The following is a 20315-nucleotide window of genomic DNA, read 5'->3' as shown; positions in this document are numbered from 1 at the left end:
TAAGCAGGGTGTCCATATGTGGGAGCAGTTTAGTCCTGGAGTCTGAGGGCCCGTATCAGATTAAGGAGGGTGACCCTGCACGGGACAAACCAGGCATGGGCTCAGATGGGGTGAGAAGTATAGCCAGGCATATGTGTGTGTCCATTGTGGGGAGTCAGAACCAGATTGGAGTGAGATGACATCTCTGCAGGCAAGCAGACAGTAGCAGAGTTAGGATATTTGTTACATACAGGGGACTGGTTAAATAAGTAAATACATCAGATAATATAATGGGAGTGAGGTTTCAGGAGCGAGGTTTCCCACTGTCAGAGATGAAAGTTACAAATATTAAAAGGAAGAAAACTAGAATGAATCCTGTAATATTGGAATTGGAGGTGCCGACGTGGACTTGGCATTTTCACTAAATACTTGTCAAATAGAGAAGTAACTATAGATTTTATATGTGTGTGTACTCAAATATATGCATTCCCTAGTTCTGCCACTTGAGCAGGATGAGGAGCAACAGTTCTCCAGTAGAACTTTTAGCTTCTGTATTCCACTTTCCACTAGGACTCATTGGTGAAATAAATGGTTGATTCTAGGAAGAGGAAGTACAAAATAAGCCTGAAACATTGTGTTGTATCAGAAAGCAAGGGAAGTACTCAAAACATGATGGAATGTGTCAAAAAGAACCCAAAAGTCAGCTTGAAGAGGCCCCCAATGGCCAGATCATGACAGTACCAAAGTAAATAATGATGATAACAGATTATAACATACTGAATGAAATAGGAAGCCATGAGTCCATGCAGATATAATTAATGAATAAATAGAAATTTTCCAGATTATGTACACAGTTTCAAAGTACCTCCCTACAAAATACTTATTACTTACAGAGGAAGAAAAATAACTTGATAGAGAAGAAGCCTGATAGATGCCTTATTAGGTAATCCCATTGAACATCACCAGTAATGAGTCATACTGAAATAGTGTACCACCCAAAAGATTCAGTATACAAATACAGTATCACTTTTGTTGTATTCCTGTCAAAGATGTACAGCCTGAATCTAAGCATGAGGAAATTCAGTCAAAAATTAATTGTGGAGTATTCTACCAAAGGAAGGAAAAAAATAGCCTATAATCTTTATCAAGGCCATGAAGTCAAGAAAGACTTGAGGAACTGTTTCATACAGAAGACAACTGTATGTAAGAGATGACAGCTCTTTGCAGCAACACATGATTCTTTTTCCCATAAAGGATATTATAGAGACAGTAGGTGAAACTTGGAGTGACATCTAAGGATTAGATAGTAGTAATGGACCAACACTAATTTTCTGATTTTGATATGTTATTATATTCTGTTATTTTGAAGTTACTGTATTTGGAGAATGTCCTTAACATTTGGGAATGGTGGGAAGGCAGTTCAACACCTTACTCAAATTTTCCAGGGAGAAAAAAAGCTCTCTGAATTATACTTAAAACTGTTCTCTGAAGTATCAAATTATTCAGTGAGGAAACTCTGCCTTTAAAATAGCAGTTGTAGTAGAAACTTGGATGTGACTGGAGGATCCAGCCTTTAGCTGCTAGCTCCAGACTCTGGAATACTCACAGTTGTAAAGGATACATTTTTCCAATTTCCATTTAGTTCCTCTGTAACTAATGTCATTATAAGCATTGCATGCCCTCCAGTTCTTAGTATCCCATGACTTAAAAACTTTAGCAGAGGCTTTAGGGCATTGACCCTGTTGGAATTATAAATATGTTTCTCCTTGTTGAAGAGTAGGAACTGTTCTTCTCTGAGCAGAATAAGCACCCACTCTTAGAAAAGAGGGAAATATCAATAATCTCAGATATATGGATGACACCACCCTTATGGCAGAAAGTGAAGAAGAACTAAAAAGCCTCTTGATGAAAGTGAAAGAAGAGAGTGAAAAAGTTGGCTTAAAGCTCAACATTCAGAAAACTAAGATCGTGGCATCTGATTCCATCACTTCATGGCAAATAGATGGGGAAACAGTGGAAACAATGGCTGACTTTATTTTTCTGGGCTCCAAAATCACTGCAGATGGTGATTGCAGCCATGAAATTAAAAGATGCTTACTCCTTGGAAGGAAAGTTATGACCAACCTAGACAGCATTATTAAAAAGCAGAGACATTACTTTGCCAACAAAGGTCCGTCTAGTCAAGGCTATGGTTTTTCCAGTGGTCATGTATGGATGTGAGAGTTGGACTATAAAGAAAGCTAAGCACCAAAGAATTGATGCTTTTGAACTATGGTGTTGGAGAAGACTCTTGAGAGTCCCTTGGACTGCAAGGAGATCCAACCAGTCCATCCTAAAGGAGATCAGTCCTGGGTGTTCATTGGAAGGACTGATGTTGAAGCTGAAACTCCAGTACTTTGGCCACCTGATGCGAAGAGCTAACTCATTTGAAAAGACCCTGATGCTGGAAAAGATTGAAGGCAGGAGAAGAAGGAGACAACAGAGGATGAGATGGTTGGATGGCATCACCAACTTGACGGACATGCGTTTGGGTAGACTCCGGGATTTGGTGATGGACAAGGAGGCTTAGTGTGCTGCGGTTCATGGGGTCGCAAAGAGTCGGAGACGACTGAGCAACTGAACTGAACTTAGAAAAGGCCATGCTATATGCTGAGGATATTAAAAGCAACAGCAGGGACCCACACGTCCCTAAAACTCTGAGGGAGGGAAACCTTTCTCTCATATCTTAGGAGCCCTTACCCCAAGAGACTACAGCAAACCTCATTCATCTTTCTTTGTCCTCTAACTGCTTTGTCATAGTTGCAGGAAATGGAACAGGGTAACTAAAGCCAAAGCTTTCTGGCTGGAGCACCAAAAAGGGAAGGCCAAGGAAACTGGAAAGTACCAGGGAGGTTACAGAAGGAAGGAAGGAGCTCAGGAAAGCAACCCCATAAAGTTGTTAATGAATTCCTGGGCTCGCCTCTGAGTTGTTCGTGCCTAAATCTGATCCTACACAGCAATTCCAAGGACTGAAAGGTGAAGGACAAGATGACCTCCAAATTCCTATACTGGCCGCTGGGCAGTGGGACAGAGCCGAGTAGCACTGCAGACGTTTTGAAAATAGAGTCCATGATAGAACCACAACTCACGGAAGCTGGTAGGAACTTTGGCCTGAACCCAGACAGGCTAATTAACTGTTAAAACAAAAATACCAGCTTTATCCTAGGATTTAAACAAGACCCTTCATCCTGTAACCTACTTCAGAATGTTTAAAATACTATATCTATTTGTAAACATAAGAACTTAGGACAGCCTGAGTCTTTATTACCAAGAATCATCTTTATTACCAAGTCTTTGTCATATTTAGGGAGTAAGGATAATTTGAAGATAAAAAAAATCAATGCGTCATCAGTCAGTATGTTTTGAAAAAATTATTCTTGTTTTTATTCTGTAGTGAAGTATAACAATTCTGAGTTCTTACATATTGGTATACACTTTGAAGTGAGAATGCATATTGGTATTTGTTGAATAGTGAAACTGAGTTACCTATGAGAACTGTCTTATGACTTTGCACCAGAGCACACCCAGTAACTGAGGGGAGAATAAAGATTCTCTGGACAGTCTCAGGCTTTGGATAATAGAAGTAGCTCAGAATACTCACTGCAAGCAAGAAATTTCTCTGAAATCTTCTATTTTGTCCTAAAATTGCAGGCAAATATAATCTGCATAATACAGTGGTATATTATACTATAGACATATGGTTTTTATAAATCTTCATAGACCTTTCAAAAGGAGGAGAAATACATATTTATTTAGTGGCTCCAATCTCAGAAGTATGACCTTGGGCTCAGTTAGATGATTTTAGCCAGCAAGGTTTCATAAACTAGTGCCTGGTGGGGCGAGCATGCAACTGGTTTCCTAGGATAGTCCCATTTTTATACCAAGTTGTCCTTGCTATGCTATGCTAAGTCACTTCAGTCGTGTCCGACTCTGTGTGACCCCATAGACGGCAGCCCACCAGGCTCCCCCGTCCCCGGGATTCTCCAGGCAAGAACACTGGAGTGGGTTGCCATTTCCTTCTCCAGTGCATGAAAGTGAAAAAAGAAAGTGAAGTTGCTCAGTCATGTCTGACTCCTAGCGACCCCATGGACTGCAGCCTACCAGGCTCCATCCATGGGATTTTCCAGGCAAGAGTACTGGAGTGGGGTGCCATTGCCTTCTCCAAAGTTGTCCTTACATAAGTATTATTTAGCATCCCCCTTTGCATTTCAAAAGGGTATTGTTTTAGAATTATGTGATTATCCTACCTATACCATTTTTTTCTTTTTGAGTTTATATCTGAAACATTAGTCTCAACATTATAGACAGTTTGGAAGATAGACTGCAGATGGTAATCCTGTAGTCCTGTAGTATTTCATCTTTTTCCATATCTGTATTTTACATGATTTTAATTTAGTGCCTGTAACGTTAAATCATTTGAATCAAGCATATTTTGTCACATTTATGTATGCCTTGAGTTTATAGTCTTGACTATAATACATAACAACTGGAATTATGAAAGTCTTTTTTTTCCCTCATCTGTTTCCCCTTTGTAGCAGGAACTCCAGAAGATAAAATGAGGCTGTTTCTTATCTATTACATAAGTGCCCAGCAAGCGCCTTCTGAGGTATGTCCTCTGTATTCAGTTATTGGGAGGAAAGGGGGATACTTACTTGTTTCAAAAATAGAAGTAAAAACCACTATGGCCAAATGATCATTTCATTCCTTCCTTTAAAAGAAAAACAGTTTCTTAAGGCTAGTTCTATTTGCTGCTGAATTTTATAGCAGTATTTGTCACCAAGAGAACGATTTACTTATGAAATATATCACCACTTTTAAGTTGTTTGAACATGAACAGAATTCAGGTGGCCAAAATTCCTATTTCTGGAAATAACTATTCTAAACTAAGTTAACCAAGTTTTTGCTCTACTTTTTTTCAAAGATTGAGCTTACCATTTCTCATGATGTGATGATCCTAGAAGTTCCATTTCTCTAAGCTGTAGCCACTAATACTTAAAAGAAATTAAGCTTTAACTGAAAAGTTTGGTAATATTTTGCGTTGTTTAAGACTAATGTCCTTTATAAAATACAAAGAAGTCACTCGGAGGAAAATAACTTAAGTTCCAAAAGTTATATAAATAATTTCATAAGATTAAATTTCAGATTCATATCTGTCATATGATTCATGTAAAAATAGCATTGAAATTTTGTACTAAAGTAAAAAAAAAAGCTACTTTTATATTAGAATAAATTTCTAAGAATTATTGAAAAATGATTGGTTTTCCTTTCTAGATTTTTTTTTTCCCTCAGTGGAAGAGTAGATTGTGGGATATTTTGTTGTTTTCTTTTTCTTTAATGAGCCATCAACTGCTTTTGAGGGAAAAAATTTTTTAAGCGTGCAGAGGTAATTGACTTACTCTGAAGGAGAGCAGTGATTTTTGTATTGTTGCTGCATCAGAGACCTGTTCACTTTTTCTGATATTAACTTGTATAGTTTTACTAGATGAGCAACTAGCGTAAGGACCTTGGGAAAGACACCTAGAATGATAACAGCTGTTGCAAACTGCTTTCCCTTGCTGATAGCAATTATTTTTCTGATGTCTGGTGGATTGTGAGGCTTCTTTTTGTTTGACATGTTAAAACAGAAAAGTAAACCAGTATTTGCTTTACGTCAATTCTGCTTTATCCTAGGAATATGTCTCTTGACTTTTAATTTAGTTAGAAAGTTCAGTAGTCCCCCCTTATCCAAGGGAGAGATAATCTAAGACCCCCATTGGATGCCTGAAACCATTAATAGTACCAAATGCCCCCTCACTACCATATATACTGTTTTTTCCTATACATACATACTGATGATAAAAAGTTTAATTTATAAATTAGACACAGAGATTAACAAAAATGGCTAATAAAATAGAATAATTATAACAATATACCATAATAAAAAGTTATGTGAATGTGGACTCTCTCAAAATACAGTTATTATACTCATCCTTGTCATGTTGATGATGTCAGCTGATAAAATGCCTGTGTGATGAGATGAAATGAGGTGAATGACGTAGGCATTGAGACGTAGCATTAGACTACTATGGGCCTTCTGACGTGAAGGAGAATCATCTGCTTCAGGTGATCCTGTGTCATCAAGCCATGACAATGTTGATGGTTAGATGTCAGGAGCAGAGGATGTCACTGGTTGGGGCAGGACTGAGCAGGACAGCATAAGATATCATCATGCTTTTCCAAACGGGGCACAATTTAAGACTCATGAATTGTTTGTTTCTGGGAATTTCCATTTAGTATTTTCAGACCTTTGTTGACCACAGGAGCTGGAACCTGGAAGGCAAAACTGCTAATGAGGGGTGACTACAATATAAGTTTCTTTCTAGAAAGATCTCTGTCATTAATAGGTGTGTACCTATAGCTTAAGGGATTCTAAAAATCTATTTATAATATTTTCTTAGGAATATATGAAAGTGCAAATTGCTCAGTTGTGTCCAGCTCTTTGCGACCCCATGGCCTATATAATTCATGGAATTCTCCAGGCCAGAATACAGGAGTAGGTAGCCATTCCTTTCTCCAGAGGATCTTCCCAACCAGGGATTGAACCCAGGTCTCCCACATTGTAGGCGGATTCTTTACCAGTTGAGCCGCAAGGGAAGCCCAAGAATACTGGAGTGGGTAGCCTATTCCTTTTCCAGCAGATCTTCCTGACCCAGGAATCAAACCAGGGTCGCCTGCATTTCAGGCAGATTCTTTACCAACTGGGCTATCAGGGAAGCCCAGGAATTTATGATTTATTTATTTTTGGTAAGAATTATGTCTTTTTATAAGTAATCATTAAGAGGCTTGGGGCAAATTTTGACTATTGATGTCAGATTGAAAGTGTTAGTTGCTCACTTGTGTCTGACTCTGCAACCTCATGGACTGTAAGCCACCAGGCTCCTCTGTCCATGGAATTCTCTAAGGCAGGAATACTGGAGTGGGTAGCCATTCCCATCTCCAGGGACTCTTCCCAACCCAGGGATCAAACCCGGGTCTCCTGCATTGCATGCAGATTCTTGACCATCTGAGCCACCAGGGCAGCTCACTGTCAGATTAACAGCTCCCAGAATATGAAGCAGCTCTGATTGATGGTGAGCTTAAAAGTTTCTTTTCTTAGAAAAGTTTTATGATGGAGTTGCTGTGATAGCTCCCGTGACATAAATTCAACTGGACTTTACTCGTTAGGAAATAAAAGACTAAGAAAGAGAACTATTTAACTGTTAAAAAGTGTAGATCACCTGTTGTTCAGTTAATAACTTTGGACATTTACAGTGAATATGAGATGGGACCACCTGATTCTGCAGTGATTCCCCTAAGTCAGCGTCACTGCCTTCATGTTTCCAGTTTTGAAATATTCTTGATCAATCCAGATCTTTCATTTAATGCTTATTCCAAGAACAAACAATCTATGTCAACAGTGGAGGAAAAACTGACTCTGTTGGGCTTGCTGAGGGATGACAAAACACCATACTGCTTAGGTGATTTGGGAGCCTGTTAAAGGTAATTTTCATTGTATGTGATTTTTGTCTTGGTTACTCATTTGGGTGCTCCCTTAAGGTACCACTCCACTTACTTAGGTGCTCATGCCTTTAGTCCAACTTTTTGATTAATCAGATGACAACAAACAAAATGGTCTCTTTCATGAAAGTAAAGGTTTTTGTCATATTCTTATTTCAGGCTGATTTGGAGCAGTACAAAAAAGCTTTAACTGATGCAGGATGCAACCTTAATCCCTTACAATATATCAAACAGTGGAAGTAAGTTTTGTTTTATTCTTAAGTTCCTGTCATTTAAGAAAGTATAGTGGAAGTCAAGTTCCAAGAAAACTGGAAATGTTACCAAGAAAATTTAATAGTGCCTTATTATTTTTTGTTGTTGTTCAATGGCATAAATATGTATTTCCCCCCCACTTTTTCCACAACTTTATATAAAATAGTGCTGCCTTTTCTTTATTTGCCTTTTCTTTCTTTCTTTTTTTTCCCCTATATTTTCTTCACTGGTGTGAGATGAAAAAGTCAAAAACTGAAATGTTTTGGGTCAAATGGCTCTAAAACATTTTTAAGATGTTTTAATTTCACTAGTAATTAGAGAACTGCAGATTAATATAATGCAAAGATTTAGAAAATGTGCCAAGGATCCAGTAAAATTGATGTGTTTATACTCCACTATTAGAAATATAAATTGTCAAACTTTTGCTCACTGGTATAAAAGGTATTTTTAAAAGGAATAGCTTTGACCTAGCTTTCTCTTAAGAATTAATCCCAAAGAAGAAACTAGAGTTACAAAATCTTAGAAGCAGTTATAATAATCAAATTTTGAAAATCAACCAGATTGTCAAGGAATAGGGTTGAAATTATATCATTTCTACAAGGAATGCCATTGAATCATTACAAATCATGTTGTGGGTTGATTCAGCAGAAGGGGGCGAAGAGGGGTGCTTGGAAGGGGCCCTCGGCTCCCCTGGAGGCAGAGAGGGCTGGGGCCTTGGCGAATGGCTTTCTTGCTGGCCACTTGCGGAATGATTAGACCCACTTCTGGAGGGTCTGGGAGAGGGTCTGGCTCCCATCCCTGAGTTCCCAGGGACTCTGCTACTTGCCCAGGCCTTGGGCATGAATGTGATTCTCTCCTTGCCGCCATCCCGTCGCCCCCTGGGGGTTTGGATTCAGGATTTGTTCCTAGTGTCCAAGACTTTAATAAGAAACTTACAGAGGCTGATGCTTACCTACAGATCTTGATAGAACAGTTGAAGCTTTTTGATGACAGACTTCAAAACTGCAAACACAGATGATGAACAGAGAAAGGAAATTGAAACCCTCAAAGAGACAACAAATAGCATGGTAGAATCAATTAAACACTGCATTGTGTTGCTGCAGATTGCTAAAGACCAGTATATTGCAGAGAATCATGCAGATAGAATTATAAGTACTATTAATCCTGTGGATGCAATAGTCCCTTGGAACCTGTGGTCAACACAATGCCTTCCCAGACTGTCTTACCTCCAGAACTACTCAGAGGTTCTGTAAGTCAGAGCAGCATCCATCTTCTCTACCAGTTGGACCTGTATTAGCAACCTTGGGACATTATCAGACTCCAACACCAAATAGTATAGGCAGTGGCCACTCACCACCTAGTAGTAGTCTGACTTATCCAAGCCATGTCAACTTGTCTCCAAAGTCCCAGAGTTCTCTTACTCTAGCAATGAAGATGAATTCTATGATACAGATGAGTTCCATCAAAGTGGCTCATCCCCAAAACACTTAATAGATTCCTCTGGATCTATTGATCCAGTCTTGACACACAGCTGCTCGGGAAATAGCCTAAAGCACCCCGATACCACAGAATCACTTAATTCTTCCATGTGCAATGGAACAAGTGATGCTGACCTTTTCGATTCACATGATGATGGAAATGACGAAGGGGAGGCAAGGTCAGTGGAAGAGCACAAAAGCATTATCATGCATCTGTTGTCACAGGTTAGACTTGGATCTTACAAAGGTAGTTCTTCCAACATTTATTCTTGAAAAAAGATCTCTTTTAGAAACATAGGCAGAGTTTTTTACACATCCGGACCTGTTTGTGAGTATTAGTGACCAGAAGGATGCCAGAGACCGAATGGTTCAGGTTGTGAAATGGTATTTCTCAACCTTTCATGCAGAAAGGAAAGGATCGATTAACCAAAAAGCCATACAACCCCATTTTGGGAGAAATCTTTCAGCGTCAGTGCATATTACCAAATGATACTGAAGAGAGTGCCGAGCTAGTTTCAGAAGGACCAGTTCCCTGGGTTTCCAAGAATAGTGTAACATCCGTGGCTGAACAGGTTTCTCATCATCCACCCATTTCAGCCTTTTATGCTGAATGTTTTATTAAGAAGATACAATTCCGTGCTCATATCTGGACCAAATCAAAATTCCTCAGGATGTCAGTTGGGGTGCACAACATAGGGCAGGGCTGTGTCTCGTGTCTAGAGCATAATGAACATTGTATTCTCACATTCCCCGGTGGCTGCGGCAGGTCTGTCCTCATGGTGCCCTGGGTGGAACTAGGCGGAGAAAGCAAAATTAATTGTTCCAAAACTGGCTATAGCGCAAATATTGTCTTCCACACTAAACCTTTCTATGGGGCCAAGAAGCACAGAATTACCCCTGAGATTTTTTCTCCAAATGACAAGAAGTCTTTCTGCTCAATTGAAGGGGAATGGAATGGTGTAATGTATGCTAAACACTCGACAGGGGGAAATGCAGTTTTTATAGATACCAAGAAGTTGCCTATAATGAAGAAGAAAATGAGGAAGCTGGAAGATCAGAATGAATATGAATCCCGCTGCCTTTGGAAAGATGTCACTTTCAACTTAAAAATCAGAGACATTGATGTAGCAGCTGAAGCCAGGTATAGACTTGAAGAAAGACAAAGAGCAGAAGCCCAAAAAAGGAAGGAAAAGGAAATTCAATGGGAGACAAGGTTGTTTCATGAAGATGGAGAATGCTGGGTTTATGATGAACCATTACTGAAACATCTTGGTGTTAATTAGGTTGGGAAACAGAGTTTGCTCCTGGTTCCAGGGCAGGAGGCATAATTAAGTGACAGTCTTCCTTTGGGAGAACCTGTTCACCCCCTTCTTATTGCAGTGGTTCCTATCTCAGAGATAGTAGACTTTCTGATGCAGATGAACAATTAATGCAAGCAAAGCTTCCCTTTTTCCTGTCTGGGAGTTATAGTGTTGATTTTGGTCTTGAGAAAAACTTCAGGTTTTGAAAACAAAATGTCTGCTCCTTTTCCAAATCTCATGGTGTAAATCCCAATCTTAAACTCTGCATTCTAGTACTGCTATTGAGATGTACAACATTTGTTTCCTAGATCATATAATCTTGGGTTCTATATACACATATATATAATATAGGTGGTGCCAGATTTTTCATAAATACTCCATTTACTGTAAATACCAGTTCCTCTGAGTTTTAGAAAATTTAGCACAGTGTATTAAAATCACGTGTTAGGAAATTTCATGGTCTCACCTAAAATAATTTTTATTTTGGAATTGAACTATTATTAAATTGTATCTAACTCTGCCACTTTTTTATTTATATTAATTATAAAGCATTAATTATACTCAATGCTTTTAAGGCTTCATAAAGTAATTTTCCAACAACCACAAAAAAATCATGTTGTGGAAGACTTGTTCAGTGACCATCGGGAAATGGCCATGTATGTTATAAAGTGAAAATATAGTTTACTATTCAGTGATTTGTTTGATAAATAACTTCCTTTGTCTCAGTGATTAGGGACTCTTCTAAACATTAAGGAATTTAGAAAGATGGTAACGATAACCCTGTGTACGAGACAGCAAAAGAGACACTGATGTATAGAACAGTCTTATGGACTCTGTGGGAGAGGGTGGGAAGATTTGGGAGAATGTCATTGAAACATGTGAAATGTCATGTATGAAACGAGATGCCAGTCCAGGTTCAGTGCACGATGCTGGATGCTTGGGCCTGGTGCGCTGGGAAGGCCCAGGGGGATGGTATGGGGAGGTTGGGAGGGAGGAGGGTTCAGGATGGGGAGCATGTGATTTTTTTTTTAAAAATAAAATTAAAAAAATAAAAAATAAAAAAAAAAATAAACATTAAGAATATAATAATGAATTAGCTAGGGAAGGCCTCGGCTTTCATTGAATTTACATTTGTGTTGAACAATTTGTCAACAAGCAAATGAATGAGCAGAGTTGTGTTAAACCATATTCACCATATTAAGTGATATAAATAAAATAAGTGATAAGATCTTAATTTGTTACGGGTATTAGCTAAAATTTGTTGAGATCAGGGAAAGCCTGTGGGTAGGCAGCCCTTGAGCCAAACTTGGTTTTTATGGTGTAATCCTCTCTTACCTTTCCGTTTATCTGCCTGCATGTGCGTGTGTGTGTGTGTGTGTGTGTATAGATATACACATATAAAGCATAACTAAAATGACATTCACTTAAATGCTAATAGTGGGTAAATCCAAGTAGTAGAATTTTTTTTTACCTTTTGGGTTCTTTATTTTCCAAATTTTCTTCAGTAATACTTTTAAATTATTTCTTAAAATAATTATTTTTTAAGAGTAGGGGATTGAATATGCTTTTTTACCTCAGCATATCAAAAAATATGCATGGTATGAGACACATACCAAATTGTTAACAGCAGATATCTCTGAATTGTGAGTTTACAAGTGCTTTTTATTATCTATACTTTTGTTTTTTCAAGTTTTGCTTTTATTTCATTGTGTTCTTATAAGAAAAAAAGTAGACAACAAACCTTAGTTTAACAGAAGGTACTGGAAACCATCTTTTCCAACTTTTATAACATATACACTTAACACATTTGGCTGTGTCGTATGTGTCGTTGTGTTTTACATTATGTGGAACTCCTTAATCAAACATTTGATGTTAAAAGAGTGAAGACAATCTTGGGCATCATTTTACTTGGTTATAAAATATACAATTTCTGATTCGTAACATTTTTCTTTCTCATTATAAGGGTTATACCAGTTTACTGAAGAATATTTTAGAAAACTGAGAAAGGTATAAAGAAAATAAAAATGTACCTGTAATCTCCCCATTCAAAGTCTACAAGTAATCTTTAGTGTTTATCCTTTTATGCATATTACATGTTTTTCAATCAGAAAGTCATTGTTACAGATGCAGTTTGTGTTGTAGTTTTCCATTAACTTTCATCATGCCAGTTTTTCATTGTCTTAAATACAGCGGACCCTAGAACAACCTGGGGGTTAGGGATGCCAACCCTCCACACAGTTAAAAATCAGAGTATTACTTAACAATGGGCTGGCCCTCAGTATCCCTGGTTCCTCATTTGAGGATTCAACCAACCACAGATCATGTAGTACTGCAATATGTATTTATTGACAAAAATATAAGTGGACCTGCATGGTTCCAAGCCCATGTGGCTTAAGGATCAGCTACAGTCTCCAATGGTTGTATTTAGTATTTGCTTGATATTCAGCCATATAAATGTAATACTCTTTATTTAACCCCTTTATTGCTTAGATATAACATATTATTTATATTTAGATATTGTTGTTTCTAGTGAAAAGTAAATTTTTGTTAAAGGCAGAAATTCCAGTCTACTGCTGAAAACCATTGATTCACATCCTCCTTTCTGAACAAAATTGTGACTTTGGTGTTTGAAATTTCTCTAATGGTATCAGCAAATTTTGTCCCGATTGAAATTGTGTATTTTTAGTGTTTCATCTTCAAATCTTAGTGATTTCCATTCTTTTTTTTTTTACTTTCATAAGATGTTCTTGTATTTACATAGATAATTTTTTTTCCATTGACTAAAGCATTGGAAATGATTAGAAATTATAAAAGAATACTGATTTGCATAAAAATGTTTATGGCATGCTGTTAAAACATTAAAGAATAGTGTGTACAATATGATACTGATTTTGTTTTTAAATCATATATATTGTGTATACATATGTCAAAAGATTAAAAGAATATATGCCAAAATCTTAACAGTGTTTACTTCTAAGTGGTAGAGGTCTTCTAGGAGCATTGTGTTTTCTGGATTCTCTGTAGTGAACATATTCCTAGAAGGAAAATATTTTTTTTAATGCAGCTAAGTGCCATATTTTTGCCCAGCCTTCAAAAATTCTATAGCTAAAAACATTCTGTACATTTAGAAAGATCTGAAAATAAATGACTGTATGCAGTTCAATATAAAAGTGTGTGTGTAACTAAAAAGAAAAATCACTGAGTAGCAGAATTAGAATAGCAATAATAAGAAAGTGATTTTGAGCTGAATCTTAAAAGGAAATGTACAGTTTTTATTGGAGAATATACAGTGAATCTGTATCCCCAAAGGACAGGACAGCATGAATCAAGGCATGTGTCTGGGAATGTGGGAGTATGGAATGTGGAGAACGGTAAAGAGATTAATCAGTACATAATTGTTCTTTTAAAACAGAAAGTCTTTTATTTCATGTTAATGATCCTTAAGTTTGAGGAACTAATAATGAATTAGTGGTTTTTAAAGAATTTCAGTGTTTTGGTAACAATTGCTCTGTACTTGAACATTATTTTTCATGGTTGCAGATTATGTAATCAGTGTTTGTATAATTGTGCTCATTGTATTGAAACATTGTATTAGTTGAAAAATTATTTCTTTTCAGAAACTGCATAGTAAATCTTACGATTAGTTAGTAAATTTTTAAATGCCTAGTTAGTAAATGTTTCAGTGCTGTGATACTAAATGTTAGCTCAGCTAATTAACTTTTAAACATAACTTTCTTATTTCATAGGGCTTTTGCCAAGATGGCTTCAGCTCCCACCAGCTATGGCAACACCACCACTAAGCCAATGGGGTACGTATTTTTAATAATTCTGATTGAAGAAGTCTAGTACTCCAGCCATAACTGGACTTTTATGCCTTGAAAACTGTGTGACATTTCGTGTGCAGAAAGTTTTCATTGTGATATAGAGCAAATGTCAGCATGCTTTTTGGCTTCCTTAGGTAGGTTAAATTCTAATTTTAAAGTGTAAATTAATGTATTTTACATGGTAGGGCTTCGTATGCTTCCTTGTTAAGACATTATGTTTTTCGTTTTCAGAAGATACATGAATTTCTATCAGTGTTGATAATACAGACATTCAAGACCTAGCTTTTAGATGGAACTAGGCATAGTGCTAAATGATAGAGAGGAAGTACTCAGGGCTGGGTGTGACTTCTGACTCCCAAAAAATCCTGTACAGTATGTGTGATTTTCAAAGGAGCTGAACAAAGTGATTCTAACTGCTCTTTTCATTACCATACTAGCTTCAAATTCCTAGCTTATTTTTTGGAGCTTAGAACAGAAACATGAAACTGGAGGAAAACAGGTTTACCCTGGCCCCACTCTGAGCTGCCGATTTTAATGAAACAATTTCCAGAAAACCAAAGCACTTGGCCTAAGGCAGGAACATGTAAGCCCTTGGCAAAATGAATCCAGCTGGCCTCACCTTCAGACAGTGCTGTGTGGGTTACCACTCTCACTCCCTGAGTTACCTGGTACCTGGGAATCACCTCAGAACTAGTCAGTCCAACAGAGATTAGGTTTTCTTGTTTCTGTTAAAGAAATGATTTCCATCCTGCCCATCTCCTCATTTCAGAGGGGAAGAGGACAGGATAGGGAAAATGAAAATATATTTGGAAAACTACTTCCATGTATTTAATAAAATAGGCTTTCCAGTTTTCTCTCCTAAAACCTTACTGAATCTTAAAAGCCTATTAGATTTCTTATGGACTTTGTAGTTGAGGATTTTAATAAAATGTGTTATAAGAAAATCTTGGATGATTGAAGGCCTTCCCTAGCCTTCTAATATCAAAATGCAAGATTTCCATTCTGTCCCACAAAATACCCTTTGATTCCACATAAAATACTTTTTGAACCACAAATATAAAACCAATATGGTAAGTCATTTGTGTTATTTTTGTTGGTAAAATACAGACACTGGACATTCTTACTGAGTTGAAGTAAAATTCATCGGGCATTTTGTGCTCTCACATTTTTATGTGATAGATTTTGTGTGCGGGACAGAAGAGCAAACAGTGCAGGACTAGGTCTAGCAGCTGTGATACAGAGAAGGTTGTAGCTTCCAACCTGTTCAGAGACTCCCAGACATATGTGTTTTCAGTATGTCAGTGTGTTCTGAACTCCTAAAGTGAGTCGTCTTAATTACTGTCTTTGTTAAATTGCATATAGTTGATTTACAATGTTGTGTTAATTTTTGCTGTACAGCAAAGTGATTCAGTTATACATGTATATACTTTTTTTTAATATTCTGGATTACTATCTTTAATACATTGTTTTAACATTAAGACAGTCGGGAAATTCAAGGAACTCTCTTTAGCTAATAATTTACCTAAATATTGATATGTAGCTAAGGCTTAGCAATTAAAATGTTCATTTTGAGGACAGCACTCTAGTTTTACATCTTATCGACTGGTCAGAATGTTTTTTTACTGTTTTATTGTTAAATAAATTTGTGGCAGTGATATCCATGGAAGTTAGACGTTCTCAGGTCACTTCTGTTCAATGAAAGCAAAGGTGGTAGGCACAGTGAGCTTCATCAGCATGTGTTGTGTAATCAGACAAGCATTTTACCTGTAGTTAATCAGAGAGAGGACTTGTACTTAGTGCAGTGCTCTTCTTTTGCACCTAGTCTCTTATCACGAGTCATGAATACCGGATCACAATTTGTGATGGAAGGAGTGAAGAACCTGGTATTGAAACAGCAAGTAAGTACGGCTGTTAGAAAATACACTGGTAACTTTTGAATATAAATGTTAACAGGTTGGTTGCTTAGCTAGAGCAGCTTCTAGATGTATTCAAGCACAAAATTAGGAATAAAATGAAATCAAGGGGTCCTTTACTGGTATGTTCAAGAATATGAGAGTATTTTACATATATAATTCAGAACTCTATAATTTTATGCTTTTTTAAAAAATTTGCTCTTCTTACATTAATGACATTTTGATTTCCTTTCATCAGGTTTGTGAAAATAAGTTAATTGAAAAACATGAACGTAATCTTAAAATAATGAACTGTTACATAAATGCATATCATTTAAGTTTTAACATATATTAGGAGAATATTAATAGTCTAAAAGCCTGTGTAAATTACAAGTATTTTAAATAGAATTGGTGTTTGGGAATAATGCAACTATAGCTTGATTTCACATTTCATTTTGGAATAATAGTTTTAAACATAAGATTTTTAATGGTGTTTGTATTTCTGTTGTTTTTCTGTTTTTCTAATATATAGATATTTCTGCTTCAGAGGGATCATTAATTGCTTTGGCTTCTTTTCAAACTGAACTTGTTTTTAACTTTTTGTTACGGAATTTTCAAATACACATTAGTATGTCAAGCTCTCCTGAACCCTTCACCAAGCTTCAATACTCAACATGGTGCCATTCTTGTTTCATCTTTCCCACTTACATTTTTTTATTTGTTTTTAGGGATATTTTAAGGCAAATCTGAGACGTAGTATTTTACACATAGATACTTCAGTTTGTAGTGAGAAGGATTTTAAAGGCCAATTAAGAGAAATAGAATATCAGTTATTCAGATCTGAATATTGTTTACTTGTTTTCAGAATAAACTAGATCTTTGTTTCTCTGAACTTCTTCCACACTTTTTATCTTTCTTACTATATTTACCTGTGATATTTTGTATTGATGTTGTTTATATTTTCTTTTTTTCCCACTTTTATTGAGATACAGTTGACATATATTGGTTTTTGTTTTGCTTTTTCAATTTGTTTTTGGCTGTGCTGGGTCTTCATTGCTACATGCGGACTTTCTCTAGTTGCAGTACACGGGCTTCCCACTGAGGCGGCTTCTCTTGTCGAGCGTGGGCTCTGAGGCGTGTGGACTTCAGTAGTTGAGGCACACGGGCTTATGAGTTGCCCCAGAGCATGTGGGAGCTCAGTTCCGAACCAGGGGAGCGAACCCATGTCCCCTGCATTGGCAGGCAGATTCCTAACCACTGGACCACCAGGGAAGCCCCAACATGTATTGTTTTACTTCTTGACAGCAAGAAATTTTTTTTCCCCATCTTTGAATTTTCCATAGCAGTGTGGAAAAGTATTCAATTTTTGTTTGAATAAGTAAATAACATTGTATTGTAAAAACCTGTAGTGTTAATGAAGAACAGTGAAAAATCTTAATTTCTTAAGATTAAATTAAAAGGCTGATTACTTCCTAACTTTCCTTCAGAGACATTCCAGATTGCATTGCTTTCTAAGTACTTGGGAACACTTTTTAGCTTAATTATCCCTCTTCGGAATTATTTTCAGTCCTTCCCCTCTGTGTCTCTTCTGGTAATAGGCCACTACTGAATACTTAATCCACTTTCTAACTGGTTCTCAGTACTTCTGTGGGTCGGTTTATCTTTATTCTCTTGGACTGCTAAAGGTGAAAAGGCATAAAAACAGGTTGGACACATTAGTGCCCAACATACTGTACTTACAGTTGAACCTAGCACTTGTTAAGAAAAAGAAGTTACTCACGACAGTTGTTAAAGTACAGTAAGGCAGACTTTATTCAGGAGGACCATTGTGAAAGGCCAACGTTGGGACCACTGCAGTGGGGTTTTGAAGTCTGGGAGAGAGATTGGGCTTAACTCCAAATACATCAGGGAAAAGTGGGAAATTAGAGCTCAGTAGCAGGGTATAGGTATTGGTGGATGGAAAATTACTAAGAGAAAACATCAGGGCTAAAGGAAGATTCTGGCTAAACCAGCCTAACGGGATTCTTGATGAAGGCAGGCTAATGAAATTGGACATCTCCTGAGAGGTGGTAAAAGGTGAGGAAACTGAAAAGATGTCAAGGATGGGGAGATACCGAGAAGATGTGGGTTCTATCTGTAAACTGACTTAGCAGATTTCTTTCTAAAAGTGGATAATGCAGAGATGGACACAGAAGTCCAAAAGTCAAGGCCCAGTTGAAAAAGAGTTTGAAGAGCCTCAAAAAAGAGTATAGTCTTGTCTAGGAGAGAATCTAGTCATGCCACTCTGCTTATCATCAACTATGGACAGAATGATTTTATATGTGAGACAGAGGAGGGACCACTAGTTTCTAAGATTCTGTCTGACTTTTGTCAGACACACTGGCTGTTGTATGAGTTTGTTGTTGTTCAGTTGCCAGGTTGTGTCCTACTCTGCCTCATGGACTGAGCACACCAGGCTTCCCTGCCCCTCACTGTCTCCCGGAGTTTGCCCAAGTTCATGTCCATTGAATAGGTGATGCCATCCAACCATCTCATCCTCTGTCACCCTCTTCTCCTTCTGCCTGCAACCTTTCACAGCATCAGGGTCTTTTCCAGTGAGTCAGCTGTTTCCATCAGGTGGCCGAAGTATTGGAGCTTCAGCTTCACCATCACTTCCAAAGAGTATTCAGGGATGATTTCCTTTAAGATTGACTGGTTTGGTCTCCTTGCTTTCAAAGGGACTCTTAATACCTGTGGTGGATTCATTTTGATATTTTGCAAAACTAATACAATTATGTAAAGTTTAAAAATAAAATTAAATTAGATTAAAAAAAAAAAAAGTCTTTTCCAGCTCTACGGTTCAAAAGGATCAATTCTTCAGTGCTCTGCCTTCTTTATTGTCCAGCTCTCACATCCGTACATGACTACTAGAAAGACCATAGCCTTGACTATACGGACCTTTGTCAAAAAAGCGATGTCTCCACTTTTTAACACACTGTCTAGGTTTGTCATAGCTTGCCTTCCAAAAAGCAATCATCGTCTAATTTCATGGCTGCAGTCACCATCCCTAGTGATTTTAGAGCCTAAGAAGAGGAAATCTGTCACTACTTCCACCTTTTCCCCTTCTGTTTGCTGTGAAGTTTTGGGGCCAGATGCCATGATCTTAGTTTTTGTAATTTTTTTTTAATTTATTTATTCTTAATTGAAGGATAATTGCTTTGCAGTATGGTGTTGGTTTCTACCAAACATCAGTATGAACCAGCCATAGGTATACTCATGTCCCCTCCCACTTGAACATCTCTCCCACCTCCTGCCCCATTCCACCCCTCTAGGTTGTTACCACGTTGGGTTTGAGTTCCCTGAGTCATACAGCAAATTCCCATTGGCTCTCTTATAATATTGAGTTTTAAACATGCTTTTCCACTCTCCTCCTTCACCCTCATCAAGAGGCTCTTTAGTTCCTCTTCACTTTCTGCCTTTAGAGTGGCACATATCTGAGGTTGTTGATATTTCTCCTGCCAATCTTGATTCCAGCTTGTAACTCATCCAGCCTGCCATTTCTCATGATGTGCTCAGCATACAAGTTAAATAAACAGGATGACAATAAACAGCCTTGTCATACTCCTTTTTCAATCCTGAACCAGTCAGTTGTTCTATACAGAGCTGTAACTATTGCTTCTTGAACTGCACACAGATTTCTCAGGAAACAGGTAAGATGGTCTGCTATTCCCCTTTCAATGGAAACAGTAGCTGACTTTATTTTTGGGGGACTCCAAAATCACTGCAGATGGTGACTGCAGCCATGAAATTAAAAGACGCTTACTCCTTGGAAGGAAAGTTATGACCAACCTAGACAGCATATTAAAAATCAGAGACATTATTTTGCCAACAAAGGTCCGTCTTGTCAAGGTTATGGTTTTTCTAGTAGTCATGTATGGATGTGAGAGTTGGACTATAAAGAAAGCTGAGCGCAGAAGAATTGATGCTTTTGAACTGTGGTGTTGGAGAAGACTCTTGAGAGTCCCTTGGACTGCA

The 20315-nt window shown here is 37.5% G+C and overlaps 1 protein-coding gene and 1 pseudogene across 7 annotated transcripts in view; both read left to right on the top strand.

The window, feature by feature from the left end:
- The window catches only part of SCFD1 (sec1 family domain containing 1), a 113224-nt gene that overhangs the window by 65646 nt on the left and 27263 nt on the right, over window positions 1-20315 (top strand). For all 6 annotated transcript variants that reach the window (XM_086363771.1, XM_086363767.1, XM_086363769.1 and 3 more), the window contains 4 exons: window positions 4554-4624; window positions 7714-7793; window positions 14332-14394; window positions 16232-16307. In XM_086363771.1, coding sequence (XP_086219897.1) covers window positions 4554-4624; window positions 7714-7793; window positions 14332-14394; window positions 16232-16307 — 290 coding nt within the window. The remainder of the gene's footprint in view (window positions 1-4553; window positions 4625-7713; window positions 7794-14331; window positions 14395-16231; window positions 16308-20315) is intronic.
- LOC147349319 (oxysterol-binding protein-related protein 9 pseudogene) lies at window positions 8161-11657 on the top strand (annotated as a pseudogene). The gene is made up of 2 exons (XR_015150637.1): window positions 8161-8176; window positions 8610-11657. The product of XR_015150637.1 is annotated as an oxysterol-binding protein-related protein 9 pseudogene (transcript).

The sequence above is a fragment of the Bos grunniens genome, chromosome 21, assembly GCF_055505025.1.
Source record: "Bos grunniens cultivar Pamir isolate PY7600 chromosome 21, Bosgru_T2T1.0, whole genome shotgun sequence".
In the NCBI taxonomy this organism is placed as follows: Eukaryota; Metazoa; Chordata; class Mammalia; order Artiodactyla; family Bovidae; genus Bos; species Bos grunniens.
The sequence above is the reverse complement of the archived record's forward strand: the minus strand, read 5'-3'. Positions and strand labels throughout refer to the sequence as shown.